General features: G+C 37.3%; 1 protein-coding gene and 1 long non-coding RNA gene across 4 annotated transcripts in view; both read left to right on the top strand.

The window, feature by feature from the left end:
• Mcr (macroglobulin complement-related) overlaps positions 1–18280 on the top strand; it is a 71804-nt gene extending 53524 nt beyond the window's left edge. For all 3 annotated transcript variants that reach the window (XM_067767596.1, XM_067767597.1, XM_067767598.1), the window contains exons 5-9: positions 4863–5681; positions 5751–5944; positions 6005–6179; positions 6245–6350; positions 14052–18280. In XM_067767596.1, the coding sequence (XP_067623697.1) occupies positions 4863–5681; positions 5751–5944; positions 6005–6179; positions 6245–6350; positions 14052–14263 (1506 nt within the window). In that variant the 3' untranslated portion in view covers positions 14264–18280. The remainder of the gene's footprint in view (positions 1–4862; positions 5682–5750; positions 5945–6004; positions 6180–6244; positions 6351–14051) is intronic.
• Positions 6360–7417, top strand: LOC137240814 (uncharacterized). Its single transcript, XR_010949835.1, has 2 exons — positions 6360–6725; positions 6789–7417. It is a non-coding gene; the product is annotated as an uncharacterized lncRNA (long non-coding RNA).
• Positions 18281–21032: the final 2752 nt, after the last annotated feature.

The following is a 21032-nucleotide window of genomic DNA, read 5'->3' as shown; positions in this document are numbered from 1 at the left end:
ATTCAAGTCTCTGAATAACAAGCTATATAAAAACTATTTAAGTAGTACGGAGAGAAATATTAAATCTAATCCGAAGAAATTTTGGAACTTCGTGAAATCCAAAAAGGCGGCCTCAAGTATTCCCACGTCAGTTGAGTACGATAATAACTTCGCTACTACCCCATATGAAGCAGCAAATCTGTTTGCTGACTTTTTTAAGTCAAATTACGTGTCTGATGTTGGAGAGTCTCCTGATTTCTCTGTCGATATTCCGTCATTTCTTAATTTCGGTGCGCTTCAAATTACAGCTAACGATATTACGGAGGGTTTAGTTTGTCTCAAGTCTTCTTCTCAGACAGATTGTGATGGACTATCAGCAATGCTCCTCAAAAACTGTCCAGCATTAGTTACTCCATTGGAGATTATATTTAATAAATCCCTTTCTTCAGGGACGTTTCTGAACGATTGGAAACTAGCGACAATAACACCTCTTTTCAAAAGTGGGAGAAAAAGCGACGTTCGGAACTATCGGCAATATCCAAGCTCTCAAGCATCTCGAAGTTGTTAAAGAAAAAATATATTTTACTGTCAAGGCTATGATAAATCCCAATCAACATGGATTTGTGCAGGGTCGTTCAACGGCCTCTAATTTAGCGGTCTTTACCGAATTCTGTATTTCTTCGTTTTCGTCAGGACTCCAGGTTGATTGCATTTACACGGATTTTTCAAAGGCGTTTGATAAAGTCTCTCATACGATTCTATTACATAAATTGGTATGCCTTGGATTCCATTCATCTTTTTTATTATGGCTCAAATCATACCTAACCGGTAGAAGTTGCGTAGTTACCATTGATGGTGCACTCTCGAACCCTTTTGTTGCCACTTCAGGCGTTCCTCAAGGAAGCGTTCTAGGTCCGCTGCTTTTTATAATTTTTATTAATGACATCAGTCAATGCTTTTCGCACTCAAAATTTTTGCTCTATGCTGACGATTTAAACATTTTTTCGAATGTTCGAGACATATCAGATGCCTTTCATCTGCAGACCGATTTAGATAATCTTCATAGATGGTGTGAGAAGTCACGCCTCTCCCTTAACATAAAGAAATGTTTCCATTTGACATATTGCAGGCGTCTAAGCATCCTCGATACATCGTATCGGATTGCTAATGATGTGCTGCAAAATGTAACAGAGTTTAAGGACTTTGGCGTGGTATTTGATGTTAAGCTTACTTTCAACGGCCACATAAACTTAATACTCTCAAAATCGTATTCCGTTCTCGGTTTCATTCGTCGCAACTCCACGGAGTTTTCTGATCCCTATACGTTTAAGCAACTATTTACCTCTCTTGTTCGATCACATTTAGAATATGCTGTTTTCATTTGGAGACCATATGATCAACTCTCGATAAGTAGAATTGAACGAGTTCAAAAGGTCTTTCTAAAATACGCTCTACGTTCTTTAAGGTTTGAGGAGCCTGTCCCGCCCTACGATTCCCGGCGTTTGCTAATTAATTTGGATTCGCTGGAAAAACGAAGGAAAATTCTCTCGCTTTCTTTTGCTTTCAATGTTATTAATGGCATTATCGATTGCCCAATGTTACTCGAGCGGATTAGTTTTAATATTCCTCAGAGAAATCTTCGTAAGTTCTACCCTTTTTATTTGGAAAACTTTAGAACAACATATGCTAGCAATGCGCCTATTGCTCGGGCACTAAGAGAATTAAATGGTTTGTTCTCTTCATCAACTAAGCTTGACTTTGCACTATCAAAATCGGATTTTGTAAGAATTCTAAATTCAATTTGTCTATAAGTTATAACAATCAATCACAATACATACTTCTTCTCATTTGCGCGAGATTATTTTACATTATTCTAGTCTGTAAGGTATCCTGTACTGTAGACTTAATTTAAATAAATAAATAAATAAATCAGCTGGTGAGATAAGCCAACCATATAGTTGAGCCATTGTAGCACTGAACTAAATATGTGTACATTTGTGTATACATAAAAGAATTCGCCATATTTAAAAGCAAAAACACTGAAAGAGTAAACAACTTGAAGATGATGTAAGGAAAATAAATAGTTTGCTTACGTGCGAAACTATTTAAATGTTAATAATTCTATCAGTATCTTAAAATTTTGTGTACGTTTCTTCTTATTTTCAACAAAACAGATGTTTTATATTAGTGCTGCCAGTTCTCATAAAGTTGATGCAGATCGTTCCAATGAGATTTGAGCCAGAGCCAGAGCTCGATAAACCAATGGAACGGCCCTTTAGATTCCTTGCTGATGTCAGCTATCAAAAGTGCTGTGGAAATGATTTTGGTGTTGGACTGGTTTTAGATATTATTGAGAAGCATATTTGTACGCATTGGATTAAAACCCAAACAGCAAAAATTGTATTTTACTCTAAATCAGGATGCCCAGGAGTAGTGATTAGTAACAATGGGACTCACGTTGGCAAATTTTTCACCTATTTTGGCTGCATCCGAACTGCGGCCAGCCTCGTCCAACTTCGGAATATCGCTCCATAAAGTCAAAAAGTTATTCAATGTAATCCTTCGTTTGAACGTTGTTTTTTTCTATAAATGTGCACAAAATTGCTGATTATTGTTTGATTAAAAAATGTTTAACTACCGCCTTTAAATTTTTTGTTTTTTTTTTTTGTAACGTTTTATGAGCCCGTGCACCATCTAACTCTTATCAATGGTGGTATCAAAAGACGCGTTTCGATCTCCGTTTTTAGGATTCGAAAGCGGAAATTAAAAATTGCATTTCTGTCGCAAAATATTTACAAAAACCCACAAAATGGCCCGATAGGGTCCGAAATATGAGGCCCGATCTACGGTTTTTTTTTGGCGGCCTTTGGCCGCAATTTGTAAAAATAACCCTGGGTAGGTCCAACGCCTTTCTGCATAGTGTGTACAAAAAATCTGGCAAAATACAACCACATGAAAATTTGAACCGAAATGATATGATAGAGATTAAATTTTTAATTTTTGTTTTCTTTTTAAATATAAACGAGCTCTAGGCCAAATATTTGTATATTCTTAATAAAACACAATACGTGAATTTTTGATATACAATTATATTATTTAATTTGTCGATATTTCGACTTCAGTCTGAAGTCATCATCAGGAATTTCTGAAGTCGAAATATCGACAAATTAAATAATATAATTGTATATCAAAAATTCACGTATTGTGTTTTATTAAGAATATACAAATATTTGGCCTAGAGCTCGTTTATATTTAAAAAGTTATAATTCAAAGGCCGTAAACAACAAAAATAATTTTTGTTTTCGGATTCTTAAATCGGAGGTCGAAACGCGTCTTTAGATACCAACTTTGAAATGTTTTGTTAAAAATTAGGTGGTGAACCGGCTTGTAACCGGTAAGATAACCGGCTTTTTTCAAAACAACTGCAAAATTGTACGAGACAACTGCTAGTAGTCAGTTGTAAGATTTTGACGTCTTTGACAACTACACTAATACAACGTTGTAAACGGTAATGCCACAAAAAGTTGTTAGACTAGACAACTCAACCGACATTTTTTTTGACAGGTTGAGTTGTAATCTGTAATACCAAATTGCGAAATTTCATCGTGATTTCTTCAACGACTGCAAAATTACAGCTTGCAAAACTTTTAAATTACGTTCTTTTAAAAGTGGGCGGTGCCAAACCCAAATTTTTAAAAATTTTACTAATTTTCTATTTTGCATCGTAAGGTCAACCCACCTACCAAGTTTCATCGCTTTATCCGTCTTTGGTAATGAATTATCGTAGTTTTTCGGTTTTTCGAAATTTTCGATATCGAAAAAGTGGGCGTGGTTAGAGTCCGATTTTGTTCATTTTAAATAGCGATCTGAGATGAGTGCCCAGGAACTTACATACCAAATTTCATTAAGATACCTCAAAATTTACTCAAGTTATTTACGGACGGACGGACGGACGGACATGGCTAAATGCATTTCTTTTTTCGCACAGATGATGTTGATATATACAGAAGTCTATATCTATCTCGATTAGTTTATGCCGTTACGGATTACCGTTATGCGAACAAAATTAATATAAAAAATATATAAAAAAATATAAAGAACTATGCCGAAAGGTACCAAAATAGTCCCGTTATGAAACTTTACAAACCCTCGAAGTTTTCCTTAAATTTACCCGATGGCTTCCAGAAGTTATCCTAAAATAGTCTCAAAATTATCTTGAAATTTTATCAAAATAGACTCGAAAACAATACCGATTGGGAGCTACAATCCTGAACCTATCCAAAAATAGTAAGAAATGATTCGGAAAACAATCCCGAGCGGTCCCGAAAGGTTGCTGTTGTTGTTGTTGTTGTTTTCGTATTGATGAAACTTCACGAAAGTTGATGGTCCTTTGCCGGATATAGATCTGGTAAGTTCCAGTAACAACCACCATTAGGGCACTACCCCGACCATCACAGGAACGATTGGTAACGGGACTCCTCTCGGGTAGGTGACTTTGACAGTTGGGTTACGAAGCTGTGAAGCTATAAATCTTTGTATTGCGCTTACCAATCCCTTTAGTCCCGGTCCCTAAATAGTGTGATGTAATACGAAATAGCCGCCATTGGGAGAATTGGTTAGACCTCGATCTATGTATACGACTCACACATTAAATATAATTGCTGCGTGTTAAATAATCTCAGAGACATGCCTATTCAAAAAGCTTTTCCCCGGGTAGGGTCGAGAAGGTGGCGGATTGATTAAAAACTAAATGCTTCCAGTGAGCGTGTTGCGCCCCCTCCATTAGGAAAAAATATATATAGATTCTTGCATATCCGTCTAGCTGTTCTAGTCGATTACTTTTTGTGACCAATAAACATATTTTTATTTACTCCCACACACAGGAAGCCTCATTCTACGAATGGGAGAACTTCATATGGATTGATTCCACAATCATTGAAAAAAATATGCGTTGGCTACTGCAACATCAAACACCTGAAGGCGCTTTCTACGAAGTCACTTGGATACCCGATCGTAAAATGAATCGAACTAATTTTGCCAACAATACGAATCTACAAAACCGCAATATAACACTCACTTCACATGTGCTAATTTCATTGGCTTCAGTTAAAGATCTGTCCGGTTCGTTGGGTGCGCGCGTTGCTCTAGCACAACAACGTGCCATATCATGGATTGAACGTAATATGCAATTTTTAGAAGATACCGACGAGCCATACGATGTTGCGATCACTGCATATGCGCTACTGCTCTGCAAATCACCAATGGCTGAGCATGTCTTTTCCATATTACGACGCCATGCTCGCGTATTGGGTGATTATATGTATTGGGGTAGTAAAGAAGTGCCGCAACCGCCAAAGAAATTAGAAAATCAAAAATGGTTCTCATTACCACGTTTGCCATATGAATTTGATGCAATAAATATAGAAACAACTGCATATGCTTTATTGGTATATGTATCGCGACGTGAATTTATTGTAGATCCTATTGTACGTTGGCTGAATGCTCAACGTTTGAATGATGGAGGTTGGGCGTCAACGCAAGATACGAGCGCAGCATTGCGCGCACTTGTAGAATATACAGTGCATTCGCGTATACGTGAGGTATCATCGTTGACTGTTGAGGTGGAGGCATCATCGCAGGGCGGCAATATACAGGCATTGCATATAGATGATACGAATTTGGCACAGCTACAAAGTATTGAGGTGAGTTAATATGAATTTTGGTTTAGTTTTTAACATTTAACACATTTTTTTTTTGTCCACACCTAATAGATACCCGAATCTTGGGGTACGGTTAAGGTGCAAGCTAAAGGTGCCGGTTATGCTATATTACAAATGCATGTACAATACAATGTGGATATAGCGAAATTCCAAACGAAACCGCCTGTGCCAGCATTCGGTCTGCATACAAGAGCTATATTCCATGGCAGAAATCAGTCGCATATATCGTATATCGCTTGTCAAAAGTGAGTAATGTTTTGCTAATTTTTTCTTTATAAAATATTATCTAAATATTTGCACTTTAGTTGGGTAAATACCCAAGAATCGGAACGCTCTGGTATGGCAGTGCTCGATGTGGCAATACCTACGGGCTATTGGATACAACAACAGCGTTTAGATCACTATGTGCTTAGTAATCGTGTGAGAAATTTACGTCGCGCTAAATATGCACATCAAAAAGTTATATTCTATTTTGATTATGTAAGTAGTTGGACCTTTCTAGTACTCAAGCGATATATTAAACAAAAAATTTCGCTTACTTACAGCTCGACCAAGAAGACATTTGCGTAAATTTCACGATCGAACGTTGGTATCCAGTTGCGAATATGTCACGTTATTTACCTATACGGATCTACGATTATTATGCGCCAGGTATTACATAGAAACTTCCGATGTTTGCATTCGGAATTATTTTAGAAGCTCATAAGCTGAAACGGAGCAATTACTTTTTGTTTATGGCTCCATTGTTATGCTAATTTTTTTCTTTATGGGTCGTCCTTAACAAATCGATAACACGCCGATAACAAATTCACCCCTATTCTGCATTTCGACTTGGATTGGAATTTTTTCGATTTAGCAAATTTGGTATTCTGTGTTCCAATCTCTTTCGATCCAACTTCGAATCTTTCGATTTTGCGTATTCTGCATTTCGATCGTAGTTCCGTTTTTCTAAGTTGCAAATTTCTTGGCGGAAAAATATTTTCTTTTTATTTTTTTATGAATTTATGACAGAATTTTAACAAAAATGTAAGTAAAACTTGTTAAGAAACGTAAAAAGCTTGATGATGATTGTTTTTTATATGTTTCCAGGTCAAAAACAACATGTCGATGTCGAAGTCCTTGGAAGTATTTGCCCCGCAAAAGTATCTAACACATACTTGAAAGCATCCTTATTAAGTCGAAAGTTTTTTTGAACCTAAATAAGAAAATAAGTCATTAAACTTTACCACTTTTAAGATCAATTTCTTACAATTCGTCACTCATCTCAAATGGATAACACAAATCTCGTATGAGTTGCTTTCCAACTCCACAAATAATGCCGCGGCTATTGATTCCAGTATAATAGACAGCTATAATTTGTGTCTGTTCGTTGGGTCCAGCTATATGCCAAAGCAAGCTGCCGGAGTAGAGGAAGGTGAAGCGAAAACGTAAACAATCCTTGCGGAAAGAATAAATAAACCTTCATAAAGTATTTTAGGCCAGTGCAGTGAAATTAGCATCAATAAAATTCAGAAAATGTCAACTGTATTCGTGCAGGAAACCCTTTCAACAAAACTTTGTGGCCACGCAGGGAATTGGCCAAAAGAACTACAAAAACGCCCTTAAAATTATGAAAGCACTTCACTCAAAAAAATATAACACTGCAGCAATATATTATATGCCTTTTTTGTACACAATGGCGTGGATAATAAAATATAAACGTTTTCAGTGTTTTTTTTTTTACAAATTTTCTTTAATTTATTCTGTTCCAATGTTCACACATTCCGTACAAACAGCTGATTTCGAAAAGTCATTTGCTCTTCCTCTTCTCGTTACGATTCCGTCGTAATGCAGAATAGCCAACTTCGATTTAAGCGGAGCGTCGAACGGGAACGTAATCGAAATGCAGAATAGGGGTGATTGCTAACACCACCATATTACATCGACAAATTTTCGATAATAAATCGATACAATTTTGATAGCAAATCAACAACCTGCCGATAGCAAAACGATAAAACGCCAATAGATAGATAGATAATTTATTGAGGATTTGCAATGCGACCATTGGTCTATTATGCCCTTCACAGCATCCCATCCAAGTCGACTTCCTAGCTAGATACCCTAGCAGTTCTCTTGGCTGAAGGGATGGAATGTGGGAATGCTCTGGCTATAGTAAGCGCATAAACTTAGCCCTGCATCTTGAGTTTGCGTCTCATTCCAGGAGGATATGGTCCACCGTCGCCGCTGATCGATCACAAAACCGGCATGTGTTATTCGATAGTATGCCCAGTTTCTGCATGTGGCTGTTCAGTCTACAATGTTCTGTAATAGCTGTTAGCTCCTAACAATAACTTGGATTGTCTCAAACCTGGCATATTTTGCCATTGTTCTTCTCTCTTTTCCCTCTCTTCTACTAATAAACGCCCCCTAATTTCCTGTGGCCCAACGACCCATCTGTTCCTAGCCGTTCCAGCCTCTCTGGGCAGGTTGTCCGCCTGCTCATTACCCTCAATTCCCCTGTGGCCTGGGACCCACGCTAACACGCCAATAACAAATCAAGTTTTATATATTTATAATAATTTTTCAAATCGGTAACTTTTTTATAATAAATCGATCACTTTTGGATAACTTCGATAAGAAATCGATTACGTGCCGGTAACATAGCAATAGCACTCCTATTACAAATGGAAATCATTTTAATAGTAAAGCTATAGCTTTCGATAGCAAATCAAATTTGATGGTTTGATTTCGATAAATTCTCGATAATAAATCGATAACAAACCAATATACTCATGGTGTTGTTGTTGTTGCAGTATCTCATGTTGTTGTTGCTGTAGCAATATTTCGCCCCACCTAATAGCTGCGACCGATCACAAATTGTCATCAGTATCCTCTAACGGGAGTCCAAGGAAACTTGCTGTTTCGACAGGGGTGGACCATAATGAAAGGGGTGTTAGAGGCGTTAGTTCCACATTACAATTAAAGAGATGGTTGGTGTCATGTGGGGGCACATTGCAAACGGGGCATACATTTTGTATGTCGGGTTGATTCTGGATATGTAAGAGTTTAACCTGTTACAGTATCCAGAACGAAGTTGAGCCAGAGTGACTCGCGTTTCCCTGGAGAGTATGCGTTCCTCCTCCGCAATTTTTGGGGATGCGTAACACGCAAACGACTGGCCAATTGCTTTGTATCTGGTAATGAGCGTTTCTTTGTCTTTTCCCCAAGTACTGCCAGCAAGGGATTTGAGGAGTTTATTACGGCTCTGGATTTTCGGAACAATTGCGGCTGCGTGCTCACCAATTGTAGATCCTGATCAAACGTCACACCCAAGATTTTGGGGTGTAGGACAGTCGGTAGCGTAGTGCCATCGACATGGATGTTCAAAATGGTCGACATTTGGGACGTCCAAGTTGTAAATAGGGTCGCGGATGATTTAGTCGGTGATAATGCCAGGTTGCGCGAGGCGAAAAAACTGGAGAGATCAGGGAGGTAGCCGTTTATTCTGTGGCAAAGCTCATCGATCTTTGGGCCCGGGCCTGTGGCCATTATTGTGCAGTCATCGGCGTAAGAAACGATAGCAACTCCTGGTGGCGAAGGTAGTTTTGATATGTAAAAATTAAACAAAATTGGGGATAGGACACCACCCTGAGGCACCCCTTGTTTAATTCTTTTTGGCTTTGATATTTCGTTTCTGAATTGCACCGATGCCTGCCGACCACCCAGATAATTTGCGGTCCACCTTTTAAGACATGGGGGAAGGGTAGACCCTTCCAAGTCTTTCAGTAACGTGCCATGGTTGAGCGTATCAAAAGCTTTTGATAGGTCTAGCGCTACGAGTACTGTTCTATGGTGGGGCTTCTGATTTAGACCACAATTTATCTGGGTGCTAATGGCATTTAGCGCGGTGGTGGTGCTATGGAGTTTTCTAAAGCCATGCTGATGACAGGCTAGCTGCAAATTTGCTTTGAAGTGGGGGAGCAAAATGGCTTCAAGCGTCTTGGCTACTGGCGATAAGAGAGATATCGGGCGATATGACTCTCCTATGTTAGCTGGTTTCCCAGGCTTTAGTAGCGGGACCACCTTGGCCATTTTCCATTTTTCGGGTATGACAAAGGTGGAAAGAGACAGGTTGAAGACATGTGCTAAATATTTGAAACCCTCTTTTCCTAGGATTTTAAACATCGGCATGGCTATGCCGTATGGGCCCACTGCTTTGGATGGTTTAGCATGACCGATGGCATCCTCAACCTTCTTGGCGGTGATGGTAATTGGTGACGCGCTGAACTTATGTTTACGTGCGCGTCTGTTGGCCCTCCGTCTATTTTTGTCGACCGTAGAATGCATTATGTATTGTCGGCAGAAAGCGCTCGCGCATTTTTTCGCATCCGACAGCACTTTGTCGCCAAAGGCGGTGGAAGCTTTGTCATTGTGCCTAGACGGATTCGATAGGGACTTTACAGTGAACCAAAGTTTACCTGCACCGGCAGAGAGGTTACAACCGCTTAGATGCTCCTCCCATTTCACCCGCTTGTGTTCATCCACAAGCAATCTGATGCGTAGGTTTATGTCGCTTATTTGGGGGTCGCCGGGATCGAGCTGTCTTATAAGGTCACGTTCTCTCGCTAAACTTGCGGCCTCTGCCGGGAAGTGGGGCCGAATTTCGGGAATTCTACCGGCGGGAATGAAAGGAGCCGAGGCGGATTCAATGATCTTGCGGAAAGCACGCTCCCCTTGGCGGGCATCAGTTGGGATAGGGAGGGCAGCAAAGCGGTTGCTGTATAGGATTTGTATTCGTCCCACTTTCCTTTTTTAAAGTTAATGGAAGTGCGTTTTTCTGAGACGATGAAGTCGGCGGGGCGCTCGAACGAAATAAGTATAGGCAGGTAGTCGGATGCCAATGTTACCTTCGGCTGCCAGTGGACGCAGTTTACGAGTTCTGCGCTCACGATTGAGATATCTGGCGAGCTATGACAGCTTCCTACCATACGTGTGGGGGCGTCTCCGTTTATTGTGCAGAACGTCGTTTCTTCTATTTGATCCGCCAACATCTCACCCCTACTGTCTGCCTGCAAGTTTGAATGCCATAGATCGTGATGGGCATTGAAATCTCCCAAGATAATGCGATTATTGCCAGTGAGTACGCCGCTGATATCAGGGCGGTATCCACTGGGGCAACAGGTGACAGGAGGGATGTAGATGTTGATGATTTCTAGATTTGCATCGCCCGATCGGACAGATAATCCTTGACGTTCAAAGACACTGTCTCTGCGGTCGATGTCAGTGTCAAATATATGATATTGATTGTACCCAGAGCAGGTCTGCAATGCAGATCTTGCAGTGAGTTTAGTCTCTTGAATCGCAGCAATGCGGATATTGTGCCGCTTCATGAAGTCGACTATCTCCGTGATCTTCCCAGTTAATCCATTACAGTTTAACTGCAGAATTCTGAAGTGCATAGGGGGGATGTCGTCACGCTGGGAGTAAGTGGCGGGTGACTACGCCTGGGTTGTGGAAGGCCAGAACGCGATTGCTGTTGAGGCCCTGGGACTAGACGTCTGGGGTAGGCATTGGGGTACCCGGTGTATCTGGGTATGCGGCCTGGCAACATGGCGCAATGAAACCCGTCGGGGGGTTGCCGTCGCGGAGACCAGAACATCTAGGAAAGTGGCACCGTCCATGGCAGGAGCTGCATTGGGCGGATGTCGCAAACGTATATATTCTGTGCTGGCAAACGGTGCAAAGGGAGGTAGGGACTAAGAGTCTGTTTCCCTGACCTACACAATTGCTGCCCGAAAAGAGGGGGGAAGGAGACTGGGGCAGGGGCTGATGATCGGCATTGCTCCCGACTCTACTACGGAGATTGTAAGTATGAGTGGGATCAGCCGTGTGAGGTGGTGGCGCCGTGGGGAGCGAGCAACAGCGGGTACTTGTTGTGGCTTGCTGAGCAGCGGGGCTGCTGGAAGTTAGGGGGGGGGGGGGGGGGGGGGGGCTAAGGCGCAGACTACGGGACGTCCTAGGACGTGAACAGCAAGGAGCCACAAAAGATTTATAGAATTACGTGGACTTTTTGGGTCTAGCTTAGAACAACCTGTCCGATGCAACCATCCCTTACACGAGACACACTGACAAGAGTACTACCGTCCTAAAAAGATTATTTTTCGGCAGATGCAGCAAAACCATTTCTCAGGACCGGGGTCAGGAGACGGACCCGGATTGGGTTCGATACCTTCCCGGAGCAAGAGAATATGGAGCAGTCCCGCTGCAAGGAGCTGCTGGGAGGATGAAAATTTGTGGGAGGGACGGAACAAATTAAATGGGGTTACACTGAAATGGCAGTCCTTGGTCGGGAAAAATCCCGAGTCGCTCCGGTACATAGAACCGACGGCTTTGGGAAGCGCTCGATACCTTTTGTTATAGTTAGCAAATTATAACACTTCGATAACAAGAACATAACTCGTTTACACCTCGTCGTTAACACACCGATAACAAACTTTTCCTCGCTGTGATTTGGCTTGCTTGCCGTGCCTTGAATTGATGTTTGATTTTGCTCATATCAACATTACCACGTACATTGTTCTGACATTACGTTACAGTATAGGTGCTACACTTACGCTTACATTCTATATTCCCTGATACAGCATACGAATACCACGCACTACGTGTACACTTGCATTACATTTTACCCAATAACAATGATGTTTGTTTACACATCAAAAACCTCTAAGAGAATGGACAGCCTATTATATGATAAAATTGTTAAGATCCACACAAAGCTTGTCCTTATTATACTCAGCTTAGCAGAGCTCACAGAGTATACTAATTTTGTTCGCATAACGGTACCCTTTAACGGCATAAACTAATCGAGATAGATATAGACTTCTATATATCAAAAAGATCTGGATTTCCGTCCGTAAACACGATAACTTGAGTAAATTTTGAGGTATCTTGATGAAATTTGGTACGTACGTTCCTGGGCACTCATCTCAGATCGCTATTTAAAATGAACGAAATCGGACTATAAACGCCCATTTTTCGATATCGAAAATTTCGAAAAAGTGCGATAATTCATTACCAAGGACGGATAAAGCGATGAAACTTGGTAGGTGGGTTGACCTTTTGACGCAGAATTGAAAATTAGTATAATTTTGGATAATGGGCGTGGCACCGCCCACTTTTAAAGGAAGGTAATTTAGAAGTTTTGCAACTGTAATTTGGAAGTCGTTGAAGATATCATGATGAAATTTGGCAGGAACGTTACTCCTATTACTATATGAGTCCTAAATAAAAATTAGCAAAATCGGATGACAAACACGCCCACTTTTAAAAAAAAAATTAATATCTTTACAGTAACGAAAATAAAAATAAAAACAACATCAATTTACAGTATATAAGTAAATTATGTCAACACTCAACTCCAGTAATGATGTGGTTCAACAAAATACAAATATAAAAGAAAATTCCAAAATGGGCGTGGCTTCGCCCTTTTTCATTTACTTTTTCTAGAATACTTTTAATGCCATAAGTCGAACAAGATTTTACCGATCCTTGTGATATTTGTTAAGGGCATAGCTTCTATGACGATAACAGTTTTCTGAGAAAATGAGCGAAATTGGTTTGAAACCACGCCCAGTTTTTATACACAGTCGACCGTCTGTCCTTCCGCTCGGCCGTTAACACGATAGCTTGAGCAAAAATCGATATATCTTTACTAAACTTAGTTCACGTACTTGTCTGAAGTCACTTTATCTTGGTATTAAAAATGGGCGAAATCCGACTATGACCACGTCCACTTTTTCGATATCGAAAATTTCGAAAAATAAAAAAAACCATAATTCTATACCAAATACGAAAAAAAGGAGATGAAACATTGTGATTGGATTGGTTTTTTGATTCAAAATATAACTTTAGAAAAAACTTTGTAAAATGCGTGTGAGACCTACCATATTAATTAGAAGAAAATGAAAAAGTTCGGCAGGGCGAAATCAAAAGCCCTTGGAATCATGGCAGAAATACTGTTCGTGGTATTACATATACATATAAATAAATTAGCGGTACCCGACAGATGATGTTCTGGGTTACCCTGACCCACATTTTAGTCGATATCTTGAAAACGCCCTCACATATACAACTAAAGGCCACTCCCTTTTAAAACCCTCATTAATACCTTTCATTTGATATCCATGTCATACAAACACATTCCAGGGTTACCCTAGGTTTATTTTCCTACATGGTGATTTTCCCTTATTTTGTCTCCAAAGTTCTCAGCTGAGTATGTAATGTTCGGTTACACCCGAACTTAGCCTTCCTTACTTGTTTTTCCTTGTTTCTATTTAAACTTTTAATATATTATTTCCTTCTCTCTTTTTTCAGAGCGCTTCAACGAATCCATTTTCGATTCTTTACCAACATATTTGCTGAATATTTGTGAAGTCTGCGGCAGTTCACAGTGTCCATATTGCTCCATTTACAACATGAGCTGGCGTGCAAGTATGTCTTTGTCGCTACTATTCTTTAGCGTATTTATTTATTTGTTGCGTAGTCGAACGCATATCGTTTTGAATTATATGTCTTTGCTCACTTAAAGCTAAGCAAAATTTTAAAAAATAAAACAAAAAAGTTAATTTTAATTTAGTTGACCTAACACTTTTTTCTACTATCATGTTTGTCAAAATTTAAACTAGGTTTTAAAGAGAAATATTTTTTAAATTTTATTTTTTCGTGTTCACAAATCACATTAATATCTATAGTTCTAAGTATATAGAGTATAAGCTAGAAAAGACAAAATTGAATGTTATATGTACAATGAGAAAACAACATGCTCAGCGAATTCTTAAAAAAAATATTTATGTATATGTTCGATACATAATATTTTAATATTTTTGCATGTTACATTAGGGTGGTTACAAAGTATATGGTGAATTTAAATTTTTGTTCTATCTTTCGGGCACCCTTCTAAAATATGCCAATAGATCAGAAAATGATTATTGCAAAGTTTCAGGTCAATCCGATAATGTTAACACGTGCCTCATTGAGGTCAAAGTTAGGAAAACCAGCGATTTTTCAAAAAAAATGTTAGTGTTTCGTCAGAAAAAGCGGAATCATTTATGCCAAGAACTTTACTCATATAGCATTCGATAGGTAATTTTATTTGTATTAATTTTGATCTTAATGATATTTTTTTAAAACGGTTATTTTTAGCAGTATTTGGCATTTATCCGATCAGGGTGGCCGCATTAAGATTAAGAAGATCGGATAAATGTCAAATACTGCTAAAAATAACCGTTTTATAAAAATATCATTAAGATAAAAATTAATACAAATAAAATTATCTATCGAATGCTATATGAGTGAAGTTCTTCGCATAAATGATTTCGCTTTTTCTGACGAAACACTAAAATGTTTTCTGAAAAATCGCTGTTTTTCCTAACATTGACCTCAATGAGGCACGTGTTAACATTATCGGATTGGCCTGAAACTTTACAATAATCATTTTCTGATCTATTAGCATATTTTAGGAGGGTGCCCCGAAAGATAGAACAAAAATTAAAATCCACCATATACTTTGTAACCACCCTAATGTTACATATGTATGTAAATGCAGCTTAATTGCCAGCGTAACCGTAGTCCGTCCACTAGTAGTGAAATTTTAGATCACAATCGATTCGATCCGCTCATTTTTTTTCATATTTCATTTAGTAAAAACGCTGTACCAATGCCAAAACCTATAAAAAAAAGAGATACGGCCACGGTATTAGTGTTATTAGCTTCTGAGTTATGATTTTTTGAATGAAAGTCATTTATACGCTTACTTTCACATAAAACCCGATATACCTTTTTCATAATTTTTAAATCAATCTTTTAACGATAAGACAAACTGCAGCGCACTGTCTGGTAAAAAATGAAAATTTTAGTTATTGGTAAAAGCGCTCATTTGCTTTCACAGTTCATATACCGCATACTTATCTCTTTAAGCTGGCGCACGGTGTTATAACCCTTTTTAAGTTTTTGAATTATGTTTTTTGGGCTTGTATAATAAAAGAAGGAGTAAATGTAAGAAAAACCATTATTTTTTATATTATTTTATATATATTTTGAAACAAGTACAATTTTTTTTATATCAAACATTTTTTTCTCAGCTTGAATCTAATGTAATGATGAAGTCATTAATAATAATTTTATTTGGAGTCTTTAATAAGTAGATCATTGAAACGATGAAAACAAACACAAAATTAATTTAATGTTAAGTAAATAAATTTGTAAACCTCATACGTAGAATATACATACACGCGTGTATGTACAGCTGTGTATATGAAAATAGCATTATTAAACATTAAAAAATTTTGTAATTATATTAGGGCTGGGACTATCCACAAATTCGAATATCCAGATATCCATACGGATATCCGCTGACACGGATAAAATCCGGACGGCATGGATATCCGGTTAATATTCGTTTGTGAAACTATCCGGATTTATGAAGATCCGGTTAATAACCGTATTTTTGGATATCCAGTGAAAGCTACCAATTGATGTACCATATACATATGTTTATTTAACATTAACAAAAAAAAATTGTAGATGTTTGTAACATTGTAGCTTTTCCATTTTTTACGTTAATTTAATCATCTACAAACATATTTTGTGAATAATTTTTAGATGTTGCTTCGTTCAATTCTGATATGCAGATATTCAACTTTTATATTCCAGTATCCGGACATACGGATATCCGAATTTTCCGCTGTTCGAAAATCCGGATTTTCCATTTACGAATCCGGATATGCGGATAGCCGGATATTTTGCTTAGCTATCCGATTATTCGAATATCCGGTTTATCCGGATAGTTGAAAAATCCGGATGCAGTTCACAGCCCTAAGTTATATTATTCTTTTGTGTATTTTTTCGTTAATTTTAGGAAAACATTAATGAATTGTTTTATAAAAAAATGTAACTCAATTTTGAACATGATTACAAAATAATTCGTATTTTTGAAATGTGTTCAAAAATTCTCTTGAAAGTTATATTTTTCACAAAATTTTTGAGTTTGAAGTTTTATATAGTCCAATCAAGTTTAGTCCAAAAGTTCTAATCTCGAAATGAAGAATGTTTGAATGTATTTTTTTATATTTTTTTATAAAAAAAGCACTGGTATTCCAAATATTCACAAAGATTTTCAATTCATTAAAGTGTTTTCTAAAATTAACGACACTTAACAAAGAAAGAAAATAATTGAAAATTTTAATAATTTTTGCTGCTATTTTCGTCTTTATAGCCGTACTTATATGGTAGGTATGAAGCGTTAAGAGCTTATATTTTAAGTACCGTCGGCCGGATAGATTAATGTCGTAAGTATGTGAAAATTGTTTTCAATTGAATGAATTACAATTGCTACTATGAACAAAACAAAACAAACCACTGTGCGAAAGCATTCAAATGTATCGCTACAACAACATTCAAATGTAGCATACGACATTAATCTATCCGGCCGTACACATGTATTTTTTACATAATCTACTTAGTTTGCAATTTTCAATATTAGGTTACGAACGCAATCAAATATTTTAGAATCTCACAATGAGTGCGGCAAAAAAAAAGTCAACAAATGTGTCTTAAACTGGCTATTTGGCCTTATGTGTTAGATATACATAAGTATAAGTAGTAGGGTGGGTCGATTTGTAGGACCAAAGTTAACCGATATCGCGCCATCGATTTTTCGATAGGATTTGGGGTCAGGAAAAGAAGTTCCACTACGCATGCCCAAAAAAAAAAATTATTTTCGAGTCTGCGAAATTTAATTTTTTCGATTTTTTTCGACTTTGATTTTTAAGGTTTTTTTCATGATCTACTAAAAAATTTTCATATATATACCCTGTCCGACCCAAAAAAAAATTTCTTTCAAAAAAACTGTTATCGCCAACGATTTTAGCGAACATTTTTGGGTCGGACAGAGTATAGGTGAAAATTTTACAATCAAATGAAAATTTTTTAGTAGGTCATGAAAGAAACCTTAAAAATCTAAATTGAAAAAAAGTCAAAAAAATTAAATTTCGCAGGTTCGAAAATTATTTTTTTGGGTATACGTAGTGGAACTTTTTTTCCTGAGCCGAAATCCTATCGAAAAATCGATGGCGCGATATCGGTTAATAAATCGACCCACCCTAATAAGTAGTACATATCATTGCAATCAAAAGTGCATTTTCCTTTTCTAAAAGAAATAATATGAAAAAAAATTTTAAAATTCACTATAAAAATTTTATTACTATTGAAGTTTTTGTATTGTTAAAAAAAAGATTAATCTATATTAACTGTTAGTTTTTCTCATAAACATGCATATTTATATATAAGCATACAGTTTGCATGTAAATATTTATGTGCATATACATGTAGACGACAAATAAGTTAACATTGTAAAAAATAAATTTTTGTAAGCTGCATAACTATTACATAAATTTAGTTACACCTACATACAAAGAAAGGCTAGCAAAGATTTTGCAAACGAAGAGCTTTTAAAAAAAAAATTTTTAACATAAATGAAATTGTATCCGTCCTTTTGTAAAATCGAATATATAATTTGAAAAAAAATAAATCAAATAAAAAATCTATATATGCATATTCTTTTGAAACAAAATCTCTAAATAAATTTGCCATTTCCTCTTCATATAAATTTTTTTCATATTGTGACGAATATTAGCATCACTGAGTGATACTAAGTAAATAAAGGCTGATACTATGTAAATAAAGGCACAACAACAATAAAGGACCACTCTTGTGTACATCAAATCAATCATCATTTACTCACATACATGGAAGGCAACGGAGAGATACGCACAAACACATGTAGTCATCAGCCGAAATAGTACTCACATATACACACGCATATGGTTACAAACTACAAGTATACCTGTATATGGCTGGTAACCAAGCATGAAGTTCGAGAAATTACTAGACCTTAGTATGATTATGCGAATAAAGCAGCGGAGAGTATAAAAGCAGCACAAGCTGAGTAGTCAGTAAACAGTTTGATTTAAACACGCAATTAGTTGTGAAGTAAGAGGTATTGTGACGTACTCTCAAAGTTATCTAATAAAGACCATTTTGCATTATTGAATATTGAAGTTATTTATTCAACAGTTTAGCGATTCGAACGTTGGCAGAAGGTTTGGAATAAGCGGAATTTCACTAAATTCGTTACAATATATATGTAGGATCTCAGTGGATAATATTAGAAACTAGCGGACTACCAAGGAAGCCGGTTCTATGTACCGGATCGACTCGGGAGTTTTCCCGACCAGGGGTTTTCATTTCAGTGCTACCCAGCGTCGGCTGGTCTGGGCATACAATTCTGAAAATGTACTTATGCAAATATTCCAATGACACCAAAATCATATTGTAATGAGTTTTGGGTGGTTCCGATTATTTTGCACCTACTGCTAACGTTCGAATCGCTGAACTGTCGAATAAACAACTCCAATATTCAATAATGCAAAATGTTCTTTATTAGCCTACTTTGGGAGTAGTACTTCACATCACAACTAATGCCATAAATCAAACTAGTTATTCCTCAGTTTGCGCAGCTTTTATACTCTCAGTTGCCTCGTTCGCATATTTCTCCTAAGGTCTAGACCAGGGATGGGCCCATTTTCGGCTCCTAAATCAATTTCACTACCAGCGAGTGCTAGGTGAGACGTTTGTGTGTTTTGGGGTGTTAGGGGAGTAAAAAAATACATTGGAAATATCGTACGCTTCGTCTCAAACGATATTCATCGCAAGAAGCAAAGATGACTTGATACGAAACTCTCTCATTTTTTCCGCTCTCAGGAGGGATTTATCTCAAATTTGTGCTGGCAACAATCACAGATAAATCCCTCGCGCCAGCTGAAGCGGGTGCCAGAACAAAAAATGTGTCAGCTAAAACGATAAACGGGCCAAAAATTTTGGTAAACTTTAGTTTGACCTAAATAGCGTTCAAAAATTATTGGAAAAAGGATAAAAATACTTGTTTTAGTGTAAATATTTGCCGTCTTTCAGTGAGTTTTACAGCTCCGGCTCACGCTCAATTCTCACGGGAATGCTCTGGATCATTGAGAGACTTGAGAAGCAGATGTCGTGAAATTTTCGCACACGTGAAATGTGATAGGCAGATGTCGCCGCTGTTTTTCATTTAACGCATACGGCGAAAGGCTAAGCAGCGACATCTATTTTTGAAAAAGTAGGTATATTAAAGGCCGCGTTGCCAACCTAAAAAGAAGTAATTAACAAATTATCTGGCTCACAAATTGAACCAGACTTCTATATGTTTTTATCTGGCTCAAATCGTTGTTGTTGCATTTACATGCAAAATTATATATCTAGCTCAAGATTTTGCCACCGGATGATAGCTATTATTAGTTCGAAGGCGTTTGGTAAATATTATTTCGTATTCAAAAGTTATCACTAAAAACAAGTTTTGTAAATATGAAGTCGCGATGCAACCAGTCCATTTTGATCACAGAACCTGGAAGTTCAGACATGTAGGATAAGCCCTATCCACTAAATTATGTTAACTATTATATCATAGGTCCGACTTACTGAAATTTCAAAAGAATATATGGTTTTCACTGTGAGTTAAATGCGTTACAATATTTGACTAATTAATTTAATCAAAATGTAAATTTTACTTAGATTTGTTTATATTTAACTCTAACTAGTCGTATTATTGTAAAATAACTTTAAAGAAATGAATATTTTACGACTATCATTTTATTAAATGATTGAAACTATAATCGCCGAAATGTATGTCAAAAATCCCCATATTCAGATCTATTCATTTTTGTTTGGCGTGGCATCGTTGGCAAAAATGTGCATTTTGCAAGGCGAATCTATACTAGGTGGTGGCAAAGCGAATTCAACCAATTCGCCGTGCGGAAGAATGTCAAGTCAAAAGAAAATTTTCATTGATTTCGATTAACTGACATGTTGTAGTACAAGGCGCTGTATGGAAAACTATCAAGAAGAAGCAATCAGCTGATGGGATAACACCACCTGTAATGAATTCGCCTGGGCATTTTGACAGCGCTCTCTCGAAACAAAGAGTTGCAAATCCATTCATCTATGGCAAGAAGGTTGCGGAAACACTAAAAAACTGCAATGAAAATCATTATTTACTATATAGTTTGGCAGCTTAAATAGAGGTTATGTTGCGAATAAGTGGAAGGCACTCGAATTCAGTGAAAGAGACACTCGAATGGAGTGGAATGAAGAACAGTAGGAAGAGCAGAGTTGCATTGGATCAATCATTGCATCAATATTAAAGATAAATTTAGAAAAAATAATTAAATACTTGAGTATAAACAAACATTTTCTTTCAATTACTGC

This window comes from Eurosta solidaginis, chromosome 2 (genome assembly GCF_040869045.1).
Source record: "Eurosta solidaginis isolate ZX-2024a chromosome 2, ASM4086904v1, whole genome shotgun sequence".
Classification (NCBI taxonomy): domain Eukaryota; kingdom Metazoa; phylum Arthropoda; class Insecta; order Diptera; family Tephritidae; genus Eurosta; species Eurosta solidaginis.
This window is presented reverse-complemented; position numbering and strand designations above follow the sequence as displayed.